We start from the raw sequence: 24,102 nt of genomic DNA, 5'->3' as shown, positions 1-24,102 counted from the left end.
TAACAATCAACATCCATTTCAAGTCGCAGTCCAATTCCTCACATGAATTAAATTTATTGGTTTAAATTCTCATTTCATATTACAAACCATTTTAAATAATGGTTATTCGAGTTGACAAAATTTTTTCCTGTGTATCATCTGCCTATCTTTTCTGTGTTATTACTACATTAACATATTTGATAATAAGAGCCAGAATGAGATAAGAATTTATTGGTTTTACTAACTTTAAAAAAGGTTATTGCAGAACTTATGTAAACAGTAATTGTTTTGCAATTTCTTGCTTTTGGTTTCCCCACCCCCCTTGGCTGTAGTTCTCTTTAAGTTAGAGGGTGTTAGCAAACAGAGCTCAGAAATTTATACCTTGACTATAAGGCAGGTGACATTTTAAATTGTATCTGATTCTAGGGGCTTTCCCCCTGATTGCCTTTTCTTAAAAGACCCTTGAGAAAATTAAGAAAAGGCATCAAGCTTTCCTTTGTTCCAGTTAGGGATGATTTTTAACTGCAGTGTAGATTAAATTGCAGCAAGCTGATAGTGATGCCTAGGAATTTGTTTGTTGTAGTTGACTGTTTCAGTCTGTTTGCACACCCCACCCATGTGTTCTCTAAGTGTGTTCTCTAAGTGCACAAAGCTCATTTTTGCAGTCTTAAAGTACGAAGGTCACTGAGTGTTTATTGTGTTGCCTACTGAACACTTCATATTTAATTATCCAGAGATATTATTTTTCAATTTTTGTATTACCTCATGTAAACCTACTGGATCTTGAAATATATTTTACATCAGATTAAAATATGCAGTTAATTGCCTCACCTTCATTATCCTAATGTATCTTCCTGAATTGTGACTGTTTTGGTGTGAAAATTTTGATATGGATTAAATATTGGTATTGGTTATAACTGAATTTTTATGGCAATATACATAAGGTGTACTTTTTTCATGGTCAGCAGCAGCTCATATGGCTTGTGTTATCTGCAGCTTGAAAGCATAAGCCTCTGTTTGGTGCAGCAGTAGCAATAAGTTCTGAAACAAATTTAAATGTGCTATTTGTGCCAGAAGTTTTTACTATTGCATTGTTTTAAATACAGACATGTCAAAATATCTCTACATTGCTTAGCTATTTTGTTTTCATTTAAATTAACTTCATGAAGTGTCTTTGGTATTCTCAGAGCAATAAGAAGAATGACGCTTATATTAGCTAACATTATGAAAATAATCTAGTGTTATCACTGTCATGAAAGACAGCAGTGTAATACATAGAGAGAAAGAGGAAAGTAGTAGATTTATGTGGAACACTGATGTTGAATTTCTTTTATCTTTGAGTGATTAACCAGACAATCTTCATGCTCTTTTAAAGAAGAATAAAAATAAATTCACATTACTTTTATAAATCTAATATCCTCCAAAGTCAAGATATCAGAATCTATTCAAGTACACTTTATGGTCAGTAAGTATGTATCATCCTTTAAAATTCTAGGCATCTCTTGTGCATCAGAGTGCGGATGCAAAGAGATGATGGCTCAAGTGAAAGGTGAAATGATGTACAGTTCAAAGTTTAAAATTCAATCCATGCGTCCTGAAATTTGCTGTTTATTTTGATGCCCTTTGTATTACCCTGTTAGTGGACCACCTTTTGAAATATGCTGCTTGAAGTGCGGAAAGCTGAGAACAGTGTTAAAGGTCTGCATTGCACTGAGGAAAACATTTTGAGTTGGGTTTGGGACATTTTTTTGCAGAGGTGTTTTTTTTTTAATTTCAAAAATAAATACAAAATTGATTGGACCATTTTGGCCATACTGGTAATGCAAAAATGTAATGGTCCTTCTTTAGAAAACAGTTTAAATATGGACGGCTTAATCAATTATTACTGATTTAGCTAATACACAATTTCTTCTAGTTAAGACAGAAATATGAGGTAACTGGGTCCTAGAAAGCTAATACCACCCCTGTTTTCTTCTAGAAATCAAGATTTAAAATACCTATAGACCGAAAAAATTAACAAGATATTTGCATGTGTTTATAGAATGTCTGATATATTACTTTCTCAGTATTTCAGTATTTAGCTCTGCTTGGCAATGCTAATATATTATACATGCTGCAGAAGTCTATGTTAGCAACTCACAGTGTTTCTTTTAATTTTTTTCATTTAAATTTAGGATTCATTTGATCAAAGACAAAGATGGCATAGATGATTATTTGGCGAAGAATATCAAAGGGCTGTCAAAACAAGAAGCTGCTGCGTAAGTTGGCTTTTTTTTAAGGCATTTTAACATACCTAAGTTTATTGTTTCCTTTGTTTCTACTCATCATAATCATTTAAATTTAAAGTTCCCCAGGCCCTACCCTTTTTAGTGGAACTTGGCATTTAAAATTGAAGTTGATATTAAATAATGATGGTTCATTTCTCCTCATCTTAAATATATCAAAGCATTTAACTCCTCAGTTTTAGCAATTTGTATATTTAACAAAGCATTATATCACATTTGTAACATTATTGTTAAGATTGTGTCAGTAATTATATTTGAAATTGTGTTTCTCCCCCCCCCCCCCCCCTTGCTTTTTTTCCCCTGAGCCTCTGTGAAATATCTCCTCTGGGGTGGAAGCTTTGTATACCGAAATACACATTCTTGTAATTTTGAATTACTATTTAGCCAAGCCCAAGTGCTGACTTCTGTAGTGAAGCATTTAATACACCATTAGTTATTTTAAAACCCAATAAAAGAAAGAAATCTAGATAATTTTTGATTTCTTAGAGCTGAGGTATTTACATTTAGAAGTTACAAGAGACTACAACTGACTTAGTCTTCTGGAGTCTTTTAACAGATCTGGGGTTCAGCACCATCAAAATTAATGAAAAAATTCCAAGAAATCTGAATTGCTGGTTGCTTAAGTGAGATGATTTATTTACTTCAATATTTAAATAATAAAAAGATGCATATACAAGGCCTCTAGGCACCTTAACAATTAATATTGCAAGATCACCCTTGCAGCATAAAAACATTTTATCAGTCAGACAGGAATTCGACCAGTAGTTGCTTGCAAAGCATGCTTCTTTTCTCCTTCCTAGCTGAAAAATGGACCAGCAAACCTTCCCTAAAAACTTTCAAACTAACATCTACCAAATTTGAGTTGAGGGTTAATGACTTTAGCAGTGTCCTAAAACCATACAGATAAGACTCAGCCAGCAGACGCCTCTTTCCTGTAACACATGTCCAATTTGCCTTATTTTTACAATGGTAACATGATAAAGCTAGTAAGTGTTCTGACTGTCAGTACAAAGACTGTAATGTGTCTGGTCTAATGCTCTAGGAAAGCAATCTATTTAAAACAAACTCATACCCCACTTCTTTTATTTGAGTTTTGCCTAGGTTCAAAAATGAAGGACTAAAGATTCACTGAACCAAAGTTCAGTGGTAGGATTGGTCAGGACGCTCTCAATATGCCATTCCAGGGTTTGCAAAGTTCAATTTATTCCTTCGTTTCTGTATGAGAGACTGTTATCATGGTCATGGTCTGTGGGAGAGAGCAGCCTGACAGTGACAGGAAAGTGAGTTAGGGAAGTCCCATGTTACTGCTCTGTGAGTACATGCAGTTGATGTGGGACAGTTAACTTTGATCATGCTGTCGTACTAATTGTGCTAGGTGTCATAGCTGGTTTAAATATTCCCTGCTTAAAGAGAAGGAAACTAAAATTGGTCTGTGACTCAGTCACGTTCTGCATGAGCTGGACCAAAATAAGGAACAGATCTTTCTTGAGCAAATGCTGTGTTGACAAGAGGTCCTGTCCTCTGAATTATGGATAGTGTAGTTGCTCTGTGAGGGGAGGTATATCAAACCCCAGGCAGCAAGCACAGAAATAAGTACATTCATTTATTGTCACCCTAGTTCCATGCCAGCTATGCAGTGCTGCTGTAGTCACTACTCTACAACAATTGTTGTAGAGCAACTGGCCTACCCAGTGACCTGTTTCAGTCTTTAGCCCCAGTGGATTTCCACAGTACACACTCTGTGGTAGGGACAGAAGCATTCTCTGTGATTACACAGGAAGTCACTGCTGTTTTAGTAAGGCCTTGGGGCTTCAAAGTTAAGTTTACAGATCTGATTTGATCATGTCAGCCTTTTACTGCTATTAAAAAAAAAAACAAAAACAAAAACAAAAAAACAAGCCAACAACAACAACAAAAACCCACACCCAAAACCCCTTCCTATACAATTTTACTTTTTATACCCAAACTCTTAGTCTGAAGGTTGTGGAAAAAGAAACCAGCAAGGAAATCCACAATGAAATGAGAATTTTATCATTTTTTCTTCAATACCTACACAAAGTTGGGTGTTTCCTTACTGGTTTGTACTATGCTGTTTTTAAAAGTTATCAAAGCCTCTTGCAAGATTAAACTGATACATGTATTCTAGTTTATTTCTATGGAGTTTTTTTGAGTACATCATTTAAAAGACTATGTTCATGCTCTTTGCATTTAATTATTCTCAGAATTTTAGCTTTTGATAGTAGCTCAGCAGTTACAAAACTTCTATAGCGAGTCATTTACTAGTGCTCTTCCATAAACTTGATACAATCATTTGAGAACAAACAAATGGTAACAAACTAGCAGCTACACAATTAAATTAGTACTAGGATAATATCTTTATAAAAAAACCTAAATGACCAACTGTAATTTTAAATCAGTTTATATACTAAGGCAATGCCATATCTGTAAATGATCTTACTGAAATCGATGTTATCCTTTCTGTGCCTTGGCAGACAACAGAAGTTTTTCTGAAAAAAAAGGGAGAAATGGCTTATAATATGCTATCTATTTCTTTAAATAGTTTCCATTCCAAAAGCGCATTATTGCACTTTTATCTTTATATCTGTATCTTTGTTTAATATGGAGGTTGTCAGTCATTTCTCTTTTAAGAGAAATTCTTGTAGCCACACCCTTCCTTAATATTAAGCACTTTTTGTTTGTTTGTTTTGGGGGGGGAGGAGGAGTTGTACATGTTAGGCAGATTTATTACCTCCTAAATAAAGGCATGTATGGCTAGTAGCATATTTATAGAAAAAAGTAACAATATTTAAATTAAAACTGTTCCCTAAAATTTTGTCCTTCACAATATTCTTTAAAATTATGTTAGTTTCTTCAGAGCTGAAGGAAAAAAGGGTTGCCATTATCCCTCTATTATCCAGTATTGTACTTTATTCCCGACTTCAGCAAATGAGAAAAATTTTGTTGAGTGTGCTTATGTTATAACCTCATTTTTCTGTGAAAAAAATTGGAGATTTTTTTCATTTCTCTTCTTTGTCATAATTTTTGTCCCAGGGTGATATAAGAGGAAGAAAAAACAGTTCTTAAGAAAGATAGTACTTTAATCCTATTGAAACAGGTTATTGCTTTCGTTTTTTTTCATTGACTTTGTTTTCTTTCCTTCTCTAAAAGTTTAACTTGAAATAAGAAATGAATGCAGTGAAAGTAGCTGGAAATGGAAAAAAGTAAAGGTTCCATAAATGCAGCATGTGACTGCTTTCCTGCTACAGCATTAGGCTTTTGTAAGCTTATGACGAGGTTGGCTGACTCCACCGGCCTCCAGTGAGCCTTCCACGATACTTTCTGTTCCTGGCCTTGACTCACCAAATCATTAATGCCTCAAAACTGGGTTGCCAGAAAAACCAAGTAACAGTTCTTTAATCTTCAAATCAATGAAAATTGTCCAGATATGACCATATAATCAAAACAGAGTTAAAGACTAGAAAAAGAGATTTTAAAATCTTTTTTTGATGAAAGGAACACCTCTTCTGAATATTAACAAAAACAAAAAAAAAAAAACCAAAAAAAAACCCAAACAAACAAAAAAACCCCACACCCATTCATGATGCTCCTAGATGTATTTCTGTGATTGGATGATGCAGTTCTAGTATCTTCAGTCAAGACCCTTGGTAATCAGATGATGTCTGAATTATTTTCCAGAGACCTAGACATGGCTTGACCTAGACATGCAGAAAATTTGTGTTTGTATTTTGTGTCTTCTGAGTGGTGGGTCAGTGTGTTATTGCCTTGATAAATTTGTGTCAGTAAAGACAGGCTCTGATATGACTTTTTTAGGAAGGAGATGAGATTATTTTACATGCATTCAATCAGATGGGTTTTGAGACATAGTAGGTTGCTCTGCTTAGAATTCACCAGAAAGCTAGTCCTTTTCAAGATCACCTGGAACACAAAATGGCAAACGCTTTCACCCTCAGGTGGGCTCTATCTCCCAGAGCAATTGCCAGGTATCTGAGCTAATACTGGGAAGATCAACCATTAAACTGGTTTGCAGATTGTATAGCGACAACTGGAATATAATATTTTTGCTCTAGGAGCAAATGGTTTAATATAGTAGCAACCCTTTGCTTCCGTAAATTTTTGTCCTTCTCTTCAGATAGAGCAAAGGGATTTTAATCTGAATTTAGCTGATACAGAGGACTAGGTTAATCGCCACATATAATCAATTTAAATAATTAAGAATAAGTACTTTGATTAGTTAAACCCAATCTTTTAAGATTTACAAAACTGCTTTAGAACAGGGTGGATTATACTTTTGAAGCACCTGTTCCATAGCTTACATAGAGAACTTAAGGTGACCAGCTCAAGTGTAAACATATAAATATACCATTAAATCCTACACTGGAGAACTACTCAATTTTGAAACTTGTAAAAAGGACCAGGTAGAAGTCTTACAGCTGTGTTCACTACTTCCTGCAGTGGCATTTCTACAAGAAGCTGGCAAGTCCAGAACAGAAGTGACCTGGCATCTATTTTACAACTTCTGTTTGTGCCATCTGCTAGAAGGTTATTTTTCCATTCCTCAAAGAGAGAATGAAAAGGGACAAATTCATTACTTCCTTCCCCACCCCCTTCCCCCCTCCAAGTTTCTGCTGTTTTCAGTGTCAGTATAAGCTACGTACAGTTAAGGAAAAAAGATGCTGGAAATAAATGAGTGAGTAATTGTGAGTACTCAAGATAAATTTGTGGAAATAAAAGATTTCTTTCCTACATCCTTACTTCTACTACCAATTTGGCTTTGAATATTCAACCCCATCTGTCCTCCAAGACTACAGGAAGAAACCTCCTCACCTGATTAGAGGCCAGAATGATTTGGAGAGTCCATTGCAGGAGAAGGATGGGATTTGTGGGCTGATGGAGAAGAGGAGGACTAGCTTGAAGGGTGTTCTGTTCCTTATTTTCATTGTAGCCATGTGTCCTGGATTCAGTCAGACTAGTAAACTCTACTAGGCTGGGCTTCTTCTTATCTTGTCCTCTCTTTGTAAGTTATTTAAATCATTTGGTACTCAATTTTAGATTTTTTTGCTTTTCTATTTGTCCTTATTCTATCTTTTACATTGATGGACCAATTTATTAAGGAAGCTGAACACAAATACCTTCTTGGGGTTTTGATTAATCCAGGCTTTCTAGTAGCTGTCACTTCCACCAAATAAATTAGTAAGGTGACTTCATAGATGACCTATGAAATCTTTTACTCAACAAATAGATTTGGACAGCTTATCATATTGTTATGGGTGAGGTTCCTTCTTCGGCGGTATATCACATTGCTCTGGTTAGAGGGTTTTTCACAACCTTAAATCTTTACTGGGGCTTCCCAATTTGAACATGTGTAATTTAGGCTTAAGAATTCTGTGTTGTGAAGTGGGTAAGACCATTTCTGTGTTATGGGGTGAGGTGGTGTTATGTGGCACTTCAGGGACATGGGAGGGGCACTGCCAAGAGTAAGAGTTAGGAAAAAAACAACTTGTTGGTATCGGATTAAGGCAAGGAAGGAAGAGTGGCAGCTGCTGTTACTAGAAACCTTGCATAAGGCAATTTTAGACACAGATAATGTGTAAATGCAGATTCTGCTTCTACCTTGCATTGCAGTCCCTAATTGCACAGTATTTGGTTCTAGTGGTTTGAGCTGCTACCTTTTCTTTTGTAGATAAGCTACCTTTTCTTTTGTAGATAACACTATGAAGGCAGAGGGAGAGAGAGAGGCTCAGGGTAGCTAAAGAAGAGCATAGCAGCAAAAGGAGAAAGGAGTAAAGTGTTCTTTCTCTTTCATGTTCATGCCCAGCATGATTTTATGGTTCTTGCGGATGTCAATCTTTGGATATGATCTGTGAGCACCTTATGACTTTTCACATTACTCTGAGAACTGGTGGAATGTTGTGTCAACTCCACATTTTATGAGGATATTTCTTCACTCTTAAATACTAGAAACTATGGAAAAGGGTAAATCACAACAAAAGAAATGTATCTTTTCATAGTAAAAGACTTTTTAGATTAAGGCACTCCATCCCAAACTCCCTGCTGATTGTGGAAAGGGAGATGGCACAAGTCACTTATTGAGCTAGATGATAAATTTTAAATTTCTTTCACAATATTATTTAAATATGTATTTTTTTCTGTCTGAATTATTCCTAACAATCTTGCTTGCCATGACCAGGGTTCAATGCTTATTAAACAACTTTCAAAAAGAGATTTTTAGCACTTAGAGGCATACATTCTTTTTGGTTAAATGAATTATCTCTGTGAATTTTGGGCCTGATAAACTTATTATTTAGTGTAATTAGGCAGTGATCTAAAGAACAGAACTGTGTGGGAAGTGAGTGGTTTGCCTTTCCTAAAGAAACTTCCCTGAGCATTTGTGTCATGTGAAAGGTTTTTCTTGAAAAGGTTAAAAAAAGTTCTAATCAACTTCTGTACATTATGTAGAACTTCATTTTCTAAACTCTGCAAAAGAAAGTTTCATATTTAATGGGAAATCATGAATTATTCCATTTATTATCTACTTCCTCCTTTCAAAGACATGATCTGGATAAAAGGCGGGGTGAATAATTTCAAAAAATACAATACATTTTTAATGGGAAGGTGCAAACTACAGATTCTCATGACTATTAGCAAGTATAGAGGAAACAGAATTTTACTTGCAAAAACTCATCAAACTCTTGCAAAGATAAAATACATGACATACTTTAATAAAGAAGAACACAGTGAGCTGAAGTTTTCCTTTTTTTATGTATCTTGTTGTTTTTACTAAGTTTGGTCTTACAGTTTTCTAGTGCTTTCATTTCTCAATAGTTCAACAATATTTAGTACTGAAGATAATATACAAGCAATGCACAGCTGACTTCTATTTTTAAAACACTCATAAAAGTGAAGTATCTCCAACATACAAAGACAGCCTGGAATAAAGAAAGACAGTCTCATTTGCCTTGGTACAATCATGACTTCCTAATAATTCTTGCAGTGAACCCTTATGAATTGTGTAAAATCCTCTCTTTTCTTTTTCCCTCTAAATCTCTGTGTGGTCTATTTGTCTTAAGACTCCTCAATAAATTCTGTTAGGGACTTGAATGAGCTATCATAAAAGCAAAAATACTGTGTGAATTGTTCATAGTAGTAGTGTAATAAATGCATAGACTTGTATAGGGTTCTGTGATAATTCATAGCGTCAGCTTGAGAAGAATCAGAAAGTAAATAGTTATGATTATCTTTTTCTAAAGATAATTTTGTACCCTGTGAAAGAAACTGGCAGAGAAATTTGACTTCTCCAATATCATACAAGTCAAATGGAAAGGGTTCCAAATTCAGATGTTTCTAGCTCTCAGTCCACTAGGTCAGCTCTGAAATAAAAGAGAAAAGTTGAGAAATACTTCATTTTGATAAATAACAGTTCATAAAATATGGTTGGAATTACTCTTTGTTAATTAACGTAATTAATTTAGAAAGAAAAGCAGAAAGATTAATGAAGGTAATGTTTTTGTCTGATTATGCTTGAAATATTCACAGGTGTGTGTGAAGAATATTTTTATAAGGCTAGCACTTTTATCTTTATTTTTAGTGCTTTCTTTTCATTTCTGTTTGGGGACATAATGTTCCAAAAGTTTATTCCTAAATTTATATTTCCATTTTCTGGGTTAATGAGGATTCTTAATTATTACAGTACTTACATTCATTTTAAAGTACTTTTTCTGTGTCATCCTTTGATGTTTATAATTGATTAATTTTTCATTTTATGTAGTATTAAAGTGGCAGCATAGCTTTGAACAAAAGGAAGCGAGTTCAATATATGTGTCCTTTGCGAGATCCTGCTGACAGGTTATGCATCCACCTTTGACTGCATGATTTAGGTTAAAGTGTGGTTTGACAACAGTCAGAGAGTCTGAAAAAGAAGATGAAAAATACTGCATTACTGATTCTGAAAGTTATATGGAATATATGGCATAAAGTACCTATATACTTGTTTTCTGATATACTGTATTTTCATCTTTCTATTAATAGTTCTGAATACATAGCTCCATAAACCTTTTCTTATTTAAAACCAAAATCTAAATTGTTACAAAAGTCAATTTAAAGTCATGTTCTTCCCTCTCAAGATAAATTATCATGCAATATTTTTTATTTATTGTTTAGTGTAGGGAATTCCTTTGATAACACTTTGGAGGCTTAGTTGATTTCATGTTTGTGGGTTTTTTAATTAGGACAGTAGCTATTTCAGCTTTGTAATTTGGAATTTAAAACCATGCACCCAACCCAATGTAAGTTAATTCTCAGCCTTAGTAGTGAAGAATTCTGATGCATAACTGATGTTTATTACTACTTAATGGCACTTATTGTACTTTCTTTAATGAGATTACTAAAGTCTACAATTTAACATATTACTATCCAGTAAATGTTTCATAGAATCATAGAATTAAAAGTATTTAAAGTACTTAAAAGTATTAAAAGTATTTAAACAAATGTCTTTAAACTAGGATTAGAGGGTTGTGCCCTGGTTCAGTTAAAGAGCTCTGTATAAGTAGCAGCATATACTGAAAATGTGCTGAGTACCTGACCAACTGATACACCAAAGTATTTATGTGTATAAATTTTCACACGGAACTCAGATACTCAGATTACTGAGATACATTTTCAAATTAGCTATGTACTTATAACTTTGGTGGATTGCAGCCCAGACACATGACAATCTAGATTTCAACAGTGTGAGTACATGGGTTTATATCTCTGTAACCTGAATCATAACATTGCTGAATGCAACAGTCAAATCTTCAGCTTCCAAATTTACCAGGTATTGGCATAATTGCTTTTTGTCTTCAGCAATGCCCTACAGAAGTCTGAACTGTATTTCAGATATGGGTCATTAACAGTGTTGGGTTTTGACTGTCCAGCTATAACTAAATAATAATTCCTATTTCAATTCCTGGACAGAGAAATCTGAAGTTACAAGCTCTTACAGCATGCTTGGCTTTTTAGTGTTTTGTATAGTTTGGTTTTGGGGTTGGTTTTTTTTTTACTTAATGCACATATTTTTCAAATTTTGTTTGTTTGCCTATAAATTAAGCATAAAGTAGCAAAGTATTCACATACTTGATTTAATTTTCATTTTCTTGTAGATTTCTAGACAGGATATGTGAGGGGAAAAATAGTAAAATGTATTTGTTTGAACAAACCTAAGCAAAAATGTCTTATTTTTCATAATTTTGTGAGCTTTCTCCGAGGCATTTGTATCAGTCATTGATTTACTAACTGCAGAAGGAAATCCCAAATGGATGAAGCCTGTTTGAATAGTTTTTAAACATTATAATAATTAGTAATTATTTTACACTTGGAAGTACACTTTAATATTTCATATACTATCATTGTTTAATCCGTGCCATTTTTGTGTTTTACAAAATGTGATTGCTATAGTACATTTGTATTGTAATCAGCCGGCATTAACCTATAGTAGTAATTAAATCCTACAAATTTAAAGATATGAACCCTGATACTAAAAAAAAAACAACCCCCCCAAAAAACCAAACCAAGCACATAAAAAAACCAAACAACACAAAAACACAACACAAAAACCACCTGTCATCTGAAAATAGTAGACTTACACTTATTTTGCATGTCTGTAATTGACCACACCAGGCAGGAGGCATGGAGAATTAAAATAATGTTAAATAATTCTGTTATGCTATACTGACTGTTTTGAATTTTTCCAACACCCATACCTGCCTCCTGGTCTCTTAATTTCTTTTTTATTTTCTCTCCTTCAGTGCGAAGGGTAGAATGCCAATAGCCTTACAGTTCAGGAATTTAAGTTAAAGGGAATGTAGTATGATACTGTCCTGATCACCTAGCTTTGCTTAACGGACTTGTAAAAGTACAATGCTGTAAGATACAAAGGTGCTTGAGATTGCAACAACAGTGTAATTTCATTAGCCTCGCTGAAGGTTATTATTTATGATTTTTGCATGGGTAAAGACAGATTAGAATCAGATTTCTATGGTTCCTTAGCATGACTCCAGATCCTTTTAGAATAGCAATGATAATAAATAAAAAGAAATCCATATAAGAAAATTATATAAGTAGCTATGTAGTTTAAGAAAAGTATAATGCCTGTAGGAATACTAGGTACATTTAAAGCACAGTGTTAACAACAGCAAGCAGTGCCTTTTCAAGCTTGAAGATCCACATTCAATAAATAGCTTCTTCCACCCATGTGCTATACTACACGAAATCCTTACCTATAGCATGGCATCACCAAAATGACAATTTCAACTCTTGGTGGTTGGTTGTTTGGTGCTAAAAATTATTCTGATCCCTCACCCCCATGACACACATGCAGAAGGGTATAGATTTTTTTCAGCACTTCCTTCATAAAATGCCACATTGCAGTAACTGCTGCTATAGGATAAATGCATGATACCTTACCAGAGCTACTAAGTGGACCTCATTTATGTTTGACCCAGTCTGATTAAATAAACACGCAACAACATCTGCAGGATTTCAGTAATTACAGAGGTAGCTGTACAGAGGAACAGTGGATTCTCAGCACTGTTTATGTTTAAGTATCGTAGTTTTCATCTGTTGAATTTCATGGATTAAAAAAAAAAAGAAACAAATCTGCTTGAAATTAAAAACAGATTAATTGGTATCTTTGTTTTTATCATAAATGCACATATATGCTCTATATTTCATTAAAAATTAATCTGTTTTCAAAAAATTCCATCTGATACATTTTTTTTTTCCTGGCATGCCCATGTGATCATTCGAAAGGGAAAGAGTACTTCAGGTTCATATTCACCTCATGCTTCAGTTTTAACATTAAACCCAGCCAACATGACAGAACTGCCTGCTCTTTCCAGTTCCACCGGTTGAGCTCCTCACAGGCAACGTTTGTCTGGCTGTGGCACTGTGCTTCAGCGGCACGGCGGAAGGCAAACCGGAGCCTTTGCAGAAGCAGGAAGCAAACCGCGCTGTTCCTGAGCGCTGCCAGCGGCGCTGAGCTCCCGCGTTTCACACGCGCTGTCCCTTCCTTTGTTCTGCTGCCGTGCCCTGCCGCGCTGACAGCCCCGGGATTAACATGTCCTGGGTGCAGTTTTCCGGATTTCCAGTAGATGCCCCCAGAGACCATTAAACCTCTTGAACGGCTCCACTTCAAATGAAAGGCCAGTCTTTTTTCATTTTCCTTCTTGAAGTAACATAATTATTCAAAGGAAGCCTAAAATCGGCGTGGGCGCCATGCAGAAAAACAAACTTACCTGCTTAATAATATATAATAATTTATTAGGTAGGAAGGCTTAAAAGGTTTAGCATAAACTGCTTCATTAATGTAGCAGAAACACACTGTTAATACTTGGATTTTGTAAAATAATGTACCTTTAATCAGATATTACTTTTTTATATTGATATTAAAAATAAAGTGATATTCGGTTACATTTAACATGAGATGCTCTATTTAGACTCACATTTTACATGCTGCATGACATCATAAAAACAGTATGAAAACAATTTTAAGGATTGATTTATAGTTTATCTCAAGATATCATGAAAAGTTTGCTTCTGTCACCTACACTACTCCCTCTGTTCAAAAGCACTGTTTGGTGGGAAAAAAGGGCACTGGAATTTTTATCTGTAACCACTTCAATAACTGAATAAATTTCAGAATTTGTTGCAGTGTCAGGCTCTCTTAGGTGTCAAATACCATTCATCCACATAATATCATTCATTTCTAGCCCTATTTTGTGGTTTGTGTGCGATCAGCCACTTGTGGCTGATATATTGTAGATGCTTAAGAAAACAATAGTATTATTTTGTGCTTTCTGTATTTTCTGGTTTTAAGAATAAAGAGATAACTTTATGACTGTAAAATTTGAATGGTTATACAATAGATAGCAGCTTCATTGCTTGTGAGCTAAAATCAGTTACCTTTGCCTCAGGAAAAAAACATGAGCTGTGCTGTATGATTACTGCGGCATTATTTCACTTTATTAATTAGGATAGGCTTTATTAAAAGAATATTGACACTAATTTTTAAAACTTACCTATTTTATTGTATGTTTTATTCTCCTGAACAGGTTTGCTAATAATGCTATCTTGTGGGGAAATTGTGCTTTGAGTCCAAGCAAACAGAATCACTCTATGGGAAATAATGTTACATGGACAAGTTTTTCCTGTTTATACAAATATAAGTACTATGCTCAGTGACTATGCAGCAAATGTTAAAAATTAACTGAATGACATTTTGTTTAGTTACTGTGAAGATCTTTTTGCAGTACTTTCTTTACTTCCAATACATCTAATGATCTAATGCATGCACACATGAAGATCACATTATAGGAATAAATATGCCTGTGTCTGCTCTGCAAGTTGTTATTCCACTGCTCTGAGTTGAATTACTGTAGGATTCAGTTCTAGGCCTTTGGAAGTTTATAGGAATTTTTACCCATATTCTTCAATTTATTTTTAGTTAGGATTTTAAAGCAGAAAGAACTCAGTGTAGACTAGAGAATATATTGTATGGTTTTAACATAATGTCTTTATTTTTAAGCTATATACTGTGCATCTAATCTATGACAAACATATGATATACTGGCAAATTAAAATGTACATTTTTTAAGATATTTATCATTTTCTTAACATTTACATTTACTTGTTGCAAATATTTTCTGGTACAAAGTTACGTCTCTTCTCATGTCTGTATGAACAATGCATGTTTTTCAATCTCAAAGAACACCTATTTATGTATTAAAGATACATTCAGTACTGTCTAGTCTAAATTATGTCAGGCTTTTGTAGTACTTTTGTGTTCAGTTTTGAAACTGAAATACAAAAAAACCCCATGAAGGATTAGCGTGCATCTATGGAGTAAGCAATAGATTTTATTTTAATCGTATTAAATATGAACTTATGCTGATTATTTACTTCTTACATCTTACATTACTTTTTATTTCATTCACATCTAGTTAAGAGGTTTCTTACATCACTTCCATCTTACTAGCATTGTTAAAGAACTGCAGTAGCTTTTTTTGGCTAGAAGTATTAGTCTCATTAGGCTATTGTTTAGCATGAGGTCATCTGAATTCATTACATACACTATAAATCCCAGTTTTCAGAATTCCGTATTTATTTGAAAGCTGCTGAGAATGTGGAGTTAGTGGATTTTAATGTAAAAAGATAGTCTTGAAAACAGTTTGGAGACTTAATGGAATATAAAAAATAGAACTAACACTTCTGGGTCCTTGCCATTTTACTGGGACAAAGGTTTGTTTCCTCCCACTAGGTTCCTACTCTTGTAAACCTTTACATCTGTACTTTAGTGTTACAGGCAGTCCCATTGGACTCATAGTTTTTCCAGGATGGGAGACAATGATAGTTTCATGCCAAATAGAAGAAATATTTTGATTATTTTCATAAATAATACACCAAAAGATATGTTACCTCTTGAGAATATTTGATTGCACAACTTTTTGATATGCGTATCTTATCAGAGTTTATGAATGAGATAACTTCGATATAAATTCATCATTGCACCATTTGATGTTAAAATTAGGGAGAAATTATCAAAATTTTACATCAGTAAACCAGTCCCAGATGAAGTTATATGCTAAACAGAAGCAAAATAATACCTAAAGATTATGTTTCTGGCATAGCATTTGTCTGACATTTTAAACCAACCCATCATGTCCTACAGGAAAACTATTTAACATATACATCGTTTTGACATGTGGAATGTGCCTCATTTCCCCCTGTGCACCGTTTTAAAGCAAAATAAAAGTTCATTGTGTTTTCATGAACTAATATAAACATGGGGAGGGGGGGTCTCCCATCAGTCAGCCTTTTTTACCAGTGTCAGCTAAAGAACACCAGTATGTTTTTAATATGTTTTCAATATATATATATTGGTATTTATTCATTATTGTCATATTTACTTCCCTATGGTATGACATTTGTAATAGTATTTTAGCAGAATGCTTTTTGAGAGGGGGATAAAAATACCCCTTCCCTGCTGCTGGACTGCAGAGGTCTCTTCTTGAAAGCTGTTTTAGTTATCTGTACTTATTTGGTAAGGCAGAGAACAGAATATGGGTTTAAAGGCTTAAAATCTATCTTTCTTATTCCCAGTAACAGGAATTCATACAAGAAGAACATCTGCATAGACATGCTGCGACAGGGTTATCACAAGTCCTTCTCCGAGCTCTTCACTCTGATAGAGAAGTGGAATGCCTTGAGGGAGGCTGCAGGGCCTGGGTCAGCCATATGGCAGCAGAAGTCCCTGGAGGAGCAGCCTGATAAGCTGGATCAGCTTTACCACTTCCTGACCAGGGCTGAGGCAGCCCAGCGAGCAGGTAAATGGGGGGATTGTGGGTAGCAGAGCAGCGGGAGCTGCAGCAGCAAATGCCTGGGGGAAGCTTCCAAATTGTTTCATGTATGAATTTGAAACGCTACTGCATCTTAGCACATTTCAGCCTTAGTCAACTAAGCTGTATTTATAGAATAAATGATTAGGAACTGCAGATATCAGGAGAGGTTTTGTGAAGGAAAAAAAAAAAAGGAAAACCATGTAGAGTGCATTATGATATCATCAGAAATGTTTGATGTATTTATAGCTTTGTTAAGATCTCAATTAATTTCTCATTGTTTTATTATTTATTGTTTTTCCTTCTCTATTGATTTGAGTAGCTGGGTTTGTATTAGAAAAACTTAATAGGTGAAATTCTGTTTCACACAGTAATAGTTTTATAAATCTGATTTTATTAAATACCCTGTCTGCTAACTGTGTTTGGATTTGTGACTGACTTAAAAAGGATTGTGAACATGTCAAATAAAATACAGCACACAGATGTAAAATGCCACCTGTGAATTACTAGATATTAGTGAAGACATAAGTTCAAATTACTGTATTTTCACTATTGCCTACTATTTACTAAGCAGCCATATCTATCATTTCCTTTTACTATAAATAGTAACATAACTTATTCTGTCTTTCTCCTTTGGAATAATTGTAAGAATGGAGGTGGATAAAGCTCTAACTGCAGTGCTGTTTGATGGCTGAGCTGATACCACTATAGTTGGCTTGTTTCAAGTTTTGATCATTATAAATATGAATATCTACAGTAAAATAATTAAAAAAGGGAACAGCAAAAAAACCCTTTCAGCACTTTAAAAAAGAAAAAAAACAAAACAAAACATTCATTTTAAATGTTTATTTTATGTTTACCATGAAAGCCAAAAGTTGTTTTTCAGTGTTAATTCACTGTAATTCTAGACAGGATGGCTAGCCATCCCATGACTGGAAGGAAGCTTCATTTGCATGAAATATGTCTAAAACCTGAATAGGCACCCCCGTACCTTGCAGGAGTAAAAGAGAAAAGTTCTGCACTCAGACTGCCCTGACAGAAGCATACTACTGCCAGCAGTTTGTTCAAAAAGTAGTACGTACGCCTTATCTTGATGGGCCTGCTTCTTGCAGCTGCTTAAGGAGGTAATTTTGCCTTCCTTCAGTGCTACAGTGTTACAGACTGATGTGTGACAACAGGGTTGGCAGACATGCTGCCGAAGTCTCAAGGCACTGTGGACCATGCAGTTTCTGCCCCTGTGAAAGGCAGGGGCCCTTTCCCTCACTGAATCCAGCAATTGTTGTTCCTGGGCTCTGTAAGTCTTTCACCTCTCACAGAAACAAAATACTACTGATTGTCTGACTGACTGTATCTTGGATCTAGGAAAGAGTATCTCCTAGCTTTACCTGTTAAAGTTGATTAAAATGAAATAAGATTAAATGAGAACAAATCTCCAAAGCTGGCAAGCATCTTTACTGAATTTTTAGATCAAGGTATATTTAGTTTTGATGTTTTTTCACCTGTTTCAGTGCAAACCTTTGCACAGATCTCTTGTTTGCATTAAGTGAGGCTCAAGTCACCTGACATGTGAAGTGGTATGTGCTAATTCATATTGCAGGTGTTAGAGCTAGTAGTGCTGTGAAGATAACATGAATTACACAGCTCATCAAATACTAATTCAGTAGTTCTGCTAATCCAGTTACTCTCTGACTCTAATCAAATTGCTTGGGGCTCTGGTTTATGATCTCCTGACAACTCTAGTTGACACTATTTAAGAAGCATTCAGCATTTCACCTCAGCTGGAACTTACCATGACGTAGCAGTCACAGCAGCAGATGACTTGTATTTGCTCTTCAGCTGGCATAGTTCAAGCAAGGATGAAAGTAAGGTTTGAGGGTGCAAACTATAAGAATTTCACAGTGTGTCTGCTATCACTAATATTAGGCTGAAAGTACCTTTCTCAGGCATGCTGTCCTGAGCTAAGAGTTGTGTGGAAGAAGACATAGCAGGTATAAACTAGGAGGAAAAAGAAAGAAAAAAAAAGCAATCTTTGTGACTTGTAAGGCTTTTGACAAATTTAAACTTCATGAGGGGATTGCTTTGTAACCTGAAGTGGTAAGTGGAAAGCAAAAATCCATTTACCTTGTTAGTAAATACTTTATTTGTTATTTAATTTTCTCACCTGGTATTCTTGCATCACAGACTGTTTCTGTCTTAATTGTGAACATAACTTAGAGCTGCTGCTCCTGTTTTAGAGTTTTATGGTTGTTACCATAGTGCACAGAGAAAGCCAGGTATTCATTTAATTTCCATTTGCTGGCGGAATATGCCAATCTTCATTGTTTTGATAGTTTGTAGTTATAGGATACTATAATGATGGACATAAATTGCTTGAACAGGATCAGTGCCATATGCCATGATGTGGAGGCTGATATCAAAGAGGAATTACTTTCTTTACTGCTGGGTTTGAAAATAGTAACATTTTGTTTATCAGTGTTAGATTGTACAGACTGTTTGCCTTTACATACACCAGTGAATGTTCTGTTTTCATTTTTAGTGGAACATTTTGATTGAATTTCAGATCATACAAGAGTCATCTTTTTTTCTTTAATTGGCTATTACCAATACCATAGTGTGCAATGAAAATACCTTTCTTTTTTGTCCAACTTAATCTCATTGTCATTGTACTTGAAAACCTTCCAAGTATTTAAAAATAGACAGCTAGCATTAATCCTTGCAGCTTCTTGGAAAAATAGCTGGCAGATTTATTTTGTTCTAGGTACAGCATTATCCCAAAACCAGTGGCAGAAATGTTGGCAATATTTGGCTGCATTCCTATTTGGTCCATTTTAATGCAAATAATGTAAATTTTTCTGAGTTCAGAATTGAACTATTTCTATTTATTTCCTGATCTTCCTTCATTATCCTGGACTAACCTCTTTTTTTTTTTTTACTAGTTCTAGTCGTAGCAGCTTAAAAAAAAAGAAATGAAGTGAGGCAGTGTAGCTGTTTAAATAAGTGTAGTAGTAGGGTCTTTTACAGAAGAATGCAGGAAAAATGCCAAAGCATCATACCTGTATAGCTCGGCTTTTGATGTATACAGTTATTTCTTGGCATGTGCATGAAAATGTTGGTTTGGTTTGGTTTGGGTTTATGTTTGTTATCTTTTCAAAAAGAAAGTTATATTTTGAAGCTGTAAAATGGCCTCACTGTTTGACTGACTGATTGAACTGCTCAGAGTAATTTCACTTAAAGCTATTATTGTCCTTGAAAGGTATGATACACTGCTAGCAAGGTGCTGCTGCTATCTGTTTGAAAAGGCATAGATCCCTAGCCCCTATTCGGTACTGTTCTGTGAGTTAGCAGGAGGGAGAGTTTGAAGTCACTGTCCATCCCTGTCTGATGTTAAGGGTTGCTAACTTAATATCCTCTACCCTGTAAACAAATGATGACCATACCTTACAGTGGTGTACTAACTAGATAGAATATTTGTCTGTCTAAAACCCAGACAAAATTTAACTCTATATATGTGTGTATTTCAGTAGGTCACAGGGAAGATGTAGGAACAAAGACAATATGACTAAGAAGTCTTTTATTTATATTTTGGAATTTTTTAACAGCACCCAGTGTAATGTGTGCCTGGGAGAACAGTGCATTATAAGGGTAATCTTGTTTCTCAGATAAAAATATTTAAAAGTGAAATTAAAACCTCTAAGATGGTATTTGTACATTTGTTCATTTTGCCATATGAATGTAACTGATACTTTAAATCACTATGTGGCTGCTATAATGTCTTATTGTTTTATAATGCATTGCTAATTTACTTGTTGGGTCTGTGTGCTCATTAGGCTAAGGCATTTATTTCTTTGAATCATCTCATCAAAGTATGACATAGCTACTTTTATTTAGTTCATTAGCACTGAGCCTACTAGAAGAATGAATGATGTTATGCAGATTATACAGCAGAGCATCAATCATGTGGTTTAGGCTGAGGCTAGCCACTCGGTGATAGTGTACCAAATTTGATTTCTGTCAAATTAGAGGTCATCTGTCCCAGTATTATTTCAGAAGGGCTTGGAAAGTATTGCTCTTCATATTACATCTTAACTACATATTTAATATAGGTCTGAACCCTAACTGAATCCTTACCCAGGACTAGCTGAGGCCTTGAAGAGCTGGTATGATCAGTGCTTGTTAGAGTGAGCTGGTTTACTTGTACTGTACAAGTTGGAGGGAATGCAATGCACAGATCAAGAACAATTAAAGGAAGAGATGTCTCAGACATTGGCTCTACTTTGGCAGAGCAGAGGAGCAAAATCAGGGAAGGTGACACAGTTCAATAGCTGCAATGTATATTGAGCAGTCAGCACTATAGCAACAGATCACTGTGTTCACAGTGCCAAAGCCAGTGCATGGAACCTATACCTGGGTATGAACATGCCTTCCAAAAGGCACTGCTTGTTGGTTGATCCCTGGGATAGCTGGTGGAGAGTAGGAGTTAAGACCTGGAAGCTGCTGCCATTCTCAGATAGCGTCTGCTCATGACTCCTGACCACATGCAACCTTTGTGGTAGGCTCTATGCTAAATGCTGAATCTGTGTGTGCCACAGGCCGCAGACCTTTGTTCTAGAGAATACCAGACATGCAGAATTAGAAGGAAGTGCTAACTTGGCTCTTTTTAACTCAATTCAGTGTAGAGAAAACTTTAGACAGTATGAGTTATCATTTGTTGTTGTTGTAAAAGATGACTTTTCATGGAGTTTATGAAGAAAGCATGAGTATTTGATATTTTTGCACTGGAAAATTTTTCTTTGTCTGAAGTACTTAAGGTTGAGAACAGAGTTTAGTATTTTACAGCATTTTACAGCAGAAAGCCTTTCTGTAAGATTTCACACGCCTTAGGCTGGGATAGAAACATTGCAATAACCATATTACCCATGCTATTTTGAAAAAAAAAAAAAACACAAAAGAAACCCCCCACAACAACAACAACAACAAAAAAAAAACCCACCAAAAATAGAAAGAGGTTAAAAAGAAAGAATAAGCATACCAAAACCTCTGTTAATATTTGCTTGGAAGAGGCATACTTTTGTTTGGTTTGGGTGAGGAAAAAACACTCTTTTGTTTTCTGAGCAGATTTCTCTTTCTGTACGCAGTTTGTATCACAGGGAAAAACACAGCAGTTGCTAGGGACCAGTGGAGGAGTTTTTTATTTTTGTAATTATCTTACAAAAGTGAAGTAATTCTGCCCGGGAAAGCAGCTTTATCAAAATACAGCCAATTGTAGAACTACCATTGTCTTCAGCAGAAGCAACATTTCTTAGAAAAATTCTGTAGTGTGTTTTCATTGCAAAGTCTTGGAGTTCCACTTTAGCATCCAAGATTACCAGTTAAGTGCCTTGTATCATTATCATTAGATATCTTTGCCCTAACTTGGCAAAATTACTTCCTGACCATTTCTTTAGCATCTCTGTATAGATTGTACTTTCATTGAATATATTCCCCTTATGTAACCAGTAATGTTTGAAGGGATGTACTCTTTGTACATTATGCCCCATGATATATAGGAAACAGCAGGTCTGCCTGAAACTGAATGATGTCAGCATGCCAAGCACATCAACATTTCTTTGTGTGTGAGTTTAGGTTATGGATAAACTTTCACTTATTTGGTGAAACAGGCTTCCCAAGGAAATGGTGGAATCTATCACTCCATCCCTGGAAGTGTTCAAGAACTGTGTAGATGAGGCCCTTGGTGACATGATTGCGCTTGGGAGTCCTGGGGTAAAAGTTGGACTGGATGATCTTAAAGGTCTTTTCAAGCCTAGTTTATTCTATGATTATATGATTATCCTGAACAAGCAAATGGGACTGATTCTTTGCTGGGTATGGATCGAGGTGGAAATAAACTTCTTACAGCACATACTCTATTGACAGTCATGGTTCTTTTCAGCCCACCAGTCTCCATTCTGGATCCTTCTGTATGTGAATTCTTCACAGCATCAGCTGTCTTGTTGCTAAGTCACTGGTATTGATCTCTTTGGCAAAAGAAAAATGGAATTTCCAGTATTAATGTTGTCTCATTCTGACATTAAAAAAAAAAAAAAAAAAAAGACTCCTGGTGACTTAAAGTGACTTATCTTAGGCCACTCCTTTATATGTCTTCAATAATGAATGGTCGTTTGTAATCAAATCACACTCACTGAAACAAGTAACTGAACTGGAAGATAAGTGTTATCAGCTGTTGAAAAGTTTCCATATGGCCTTCATCTGGCAGGAACAAATGACTAACTGGGGCTTTTTTTGAGTGGAAAATATTGAGCCATAAATGAATGCTGAAAAATTTCTTTCTAATATCTGTATTTCAAAAATAGGCAAAAGTTCTATTTTTCATTAACAACAACAGTTCTCTTTTCAAGGATAATACCAGGATAGGATCACTTCATGATGTTGTTTTTATCTCTTCTCTAAAGACCATTTTGTACTATTTTTCCTTTCTTCCACTACCTCTTATCATGAAGGAGATCATCTACATGTGACAGCAGTTGTACTTACATCATAGTAGTATGGCTTGCAGATCTTCTGTGTTTGTTTTCTCTCACCTTAGCTCTCTTGAGATTGTTAAACTCCACTTCGCTATCCCCATGCATTGCACTACTTAGTAGTTGTATAGCTGAACACCACAAACATGCAAACCACTGAATGATCCTCTGTTCCATGCACACCTTGTCTTGCCTGAGGTCTCAGAAGAGCCCAGGAACAAAGATATTGTTCAGTGGTCTATTCTGGAGCCATAGATTGAGCGTAACAAGGGAAGATACTACTTGACAGTTGAAATGCACTTGAAGAGATCCTGATGCAGAGCAGGAAATACTATATTGTTTAACATATGGGATTTAATGTTTAAGGTCAATTTGAAGGGATTTTTTATTTTAAATAACAAAAAGATATCAGCAAGATTTGATAGGGATACTTTCCTTTTGTGCATGCACACCCAATTTCAAAGTTGTTTTCCATTGCAAATGTCAATAAAAATTAAATATTCTGTAAATTTCAGTTCAAAGAAAAGGAAAGAGGTCCATTTTCTGTGATTTAAATCTGTGAGAGAAACATAAAAACATTAAAATTTGTTTTCTGCTTAATTTTGTGAAATATTACTGCCTTCAATTTGGTAATTTGGCACTGAAAAAATGTTCTGTTGGATAATTGCTGATAAGATATGCTCTTAGCCCTGCTTCAGATCTTCAGTAAAGTCCAAAGCTGCAAACTATCAGGTCTCCTCGCCATCTGCTCCACCAGGTTCTGTTTGCTCCATGTAGCTGCCAGTTTAGGTAGATGCTCATCTTTACAGTGTTCTTACAATCTTGTGACTTAAGTGTTCCACAAGACCTGAATTTAGCTTCCAGTGTTTTATGTAATAAATATAATTTTGGACATACTAATGGGATCAGCCTTTGAACTTTTATTTATGT

At 35.2% G+C, this 24,102-nt stretch overlaps 1 protein-coding gene across 4 annotated transcripts in view; it reads left to right on the top strand.

The window, feature by feature from the left end:
* Positions 1 to 24,102, top strand: part of TTC29 (tetratricopeptide repeat domain 29) — a 136,165-nt gene that overhangs the window by 4,402 nt on the left and 107,661 nt on the right. For all 4 annotated transcript variants that reach the window (XM_061354189.1, XM_061354185.1, XM_061354186.1 and 1 more), the window contains exons 3-4: positions 2,154 to 2,237; positions 16,419 to 16,642. In XM_061354189.1, the coding sequence (XP_061210173.1) occupies positions 2,154 to 2,237; positions 16,419 to 16,642 (308 nt within the window). The remainder of the gene's footprint in view (positions 1 to 2,153; positions 2,238 to 16,418; positions 16,643 to 24,102) is intronic.

This window comes from Neopsephotus bourkii, unplaced genomic scaffold (genome assembly GCF_033783945.1).
Source record: "Neopsephotus bourkii isolate Nb327-2 ecotype Australia unplaced genomic scaffold, CSIRO-AGI_Nbou_v1 NB_718, whole genome shotgun sequence".
NCBI classification, from domain to species: Eukaryota; Metazoa; Chordata; class Aves; order Psittaciformes; family Psittacidae; genus Neopsephotus; species Neopsephotus bourkii.
This window is presented reverse-complemented; position numbering and strand designations above follow the sequence as displayed.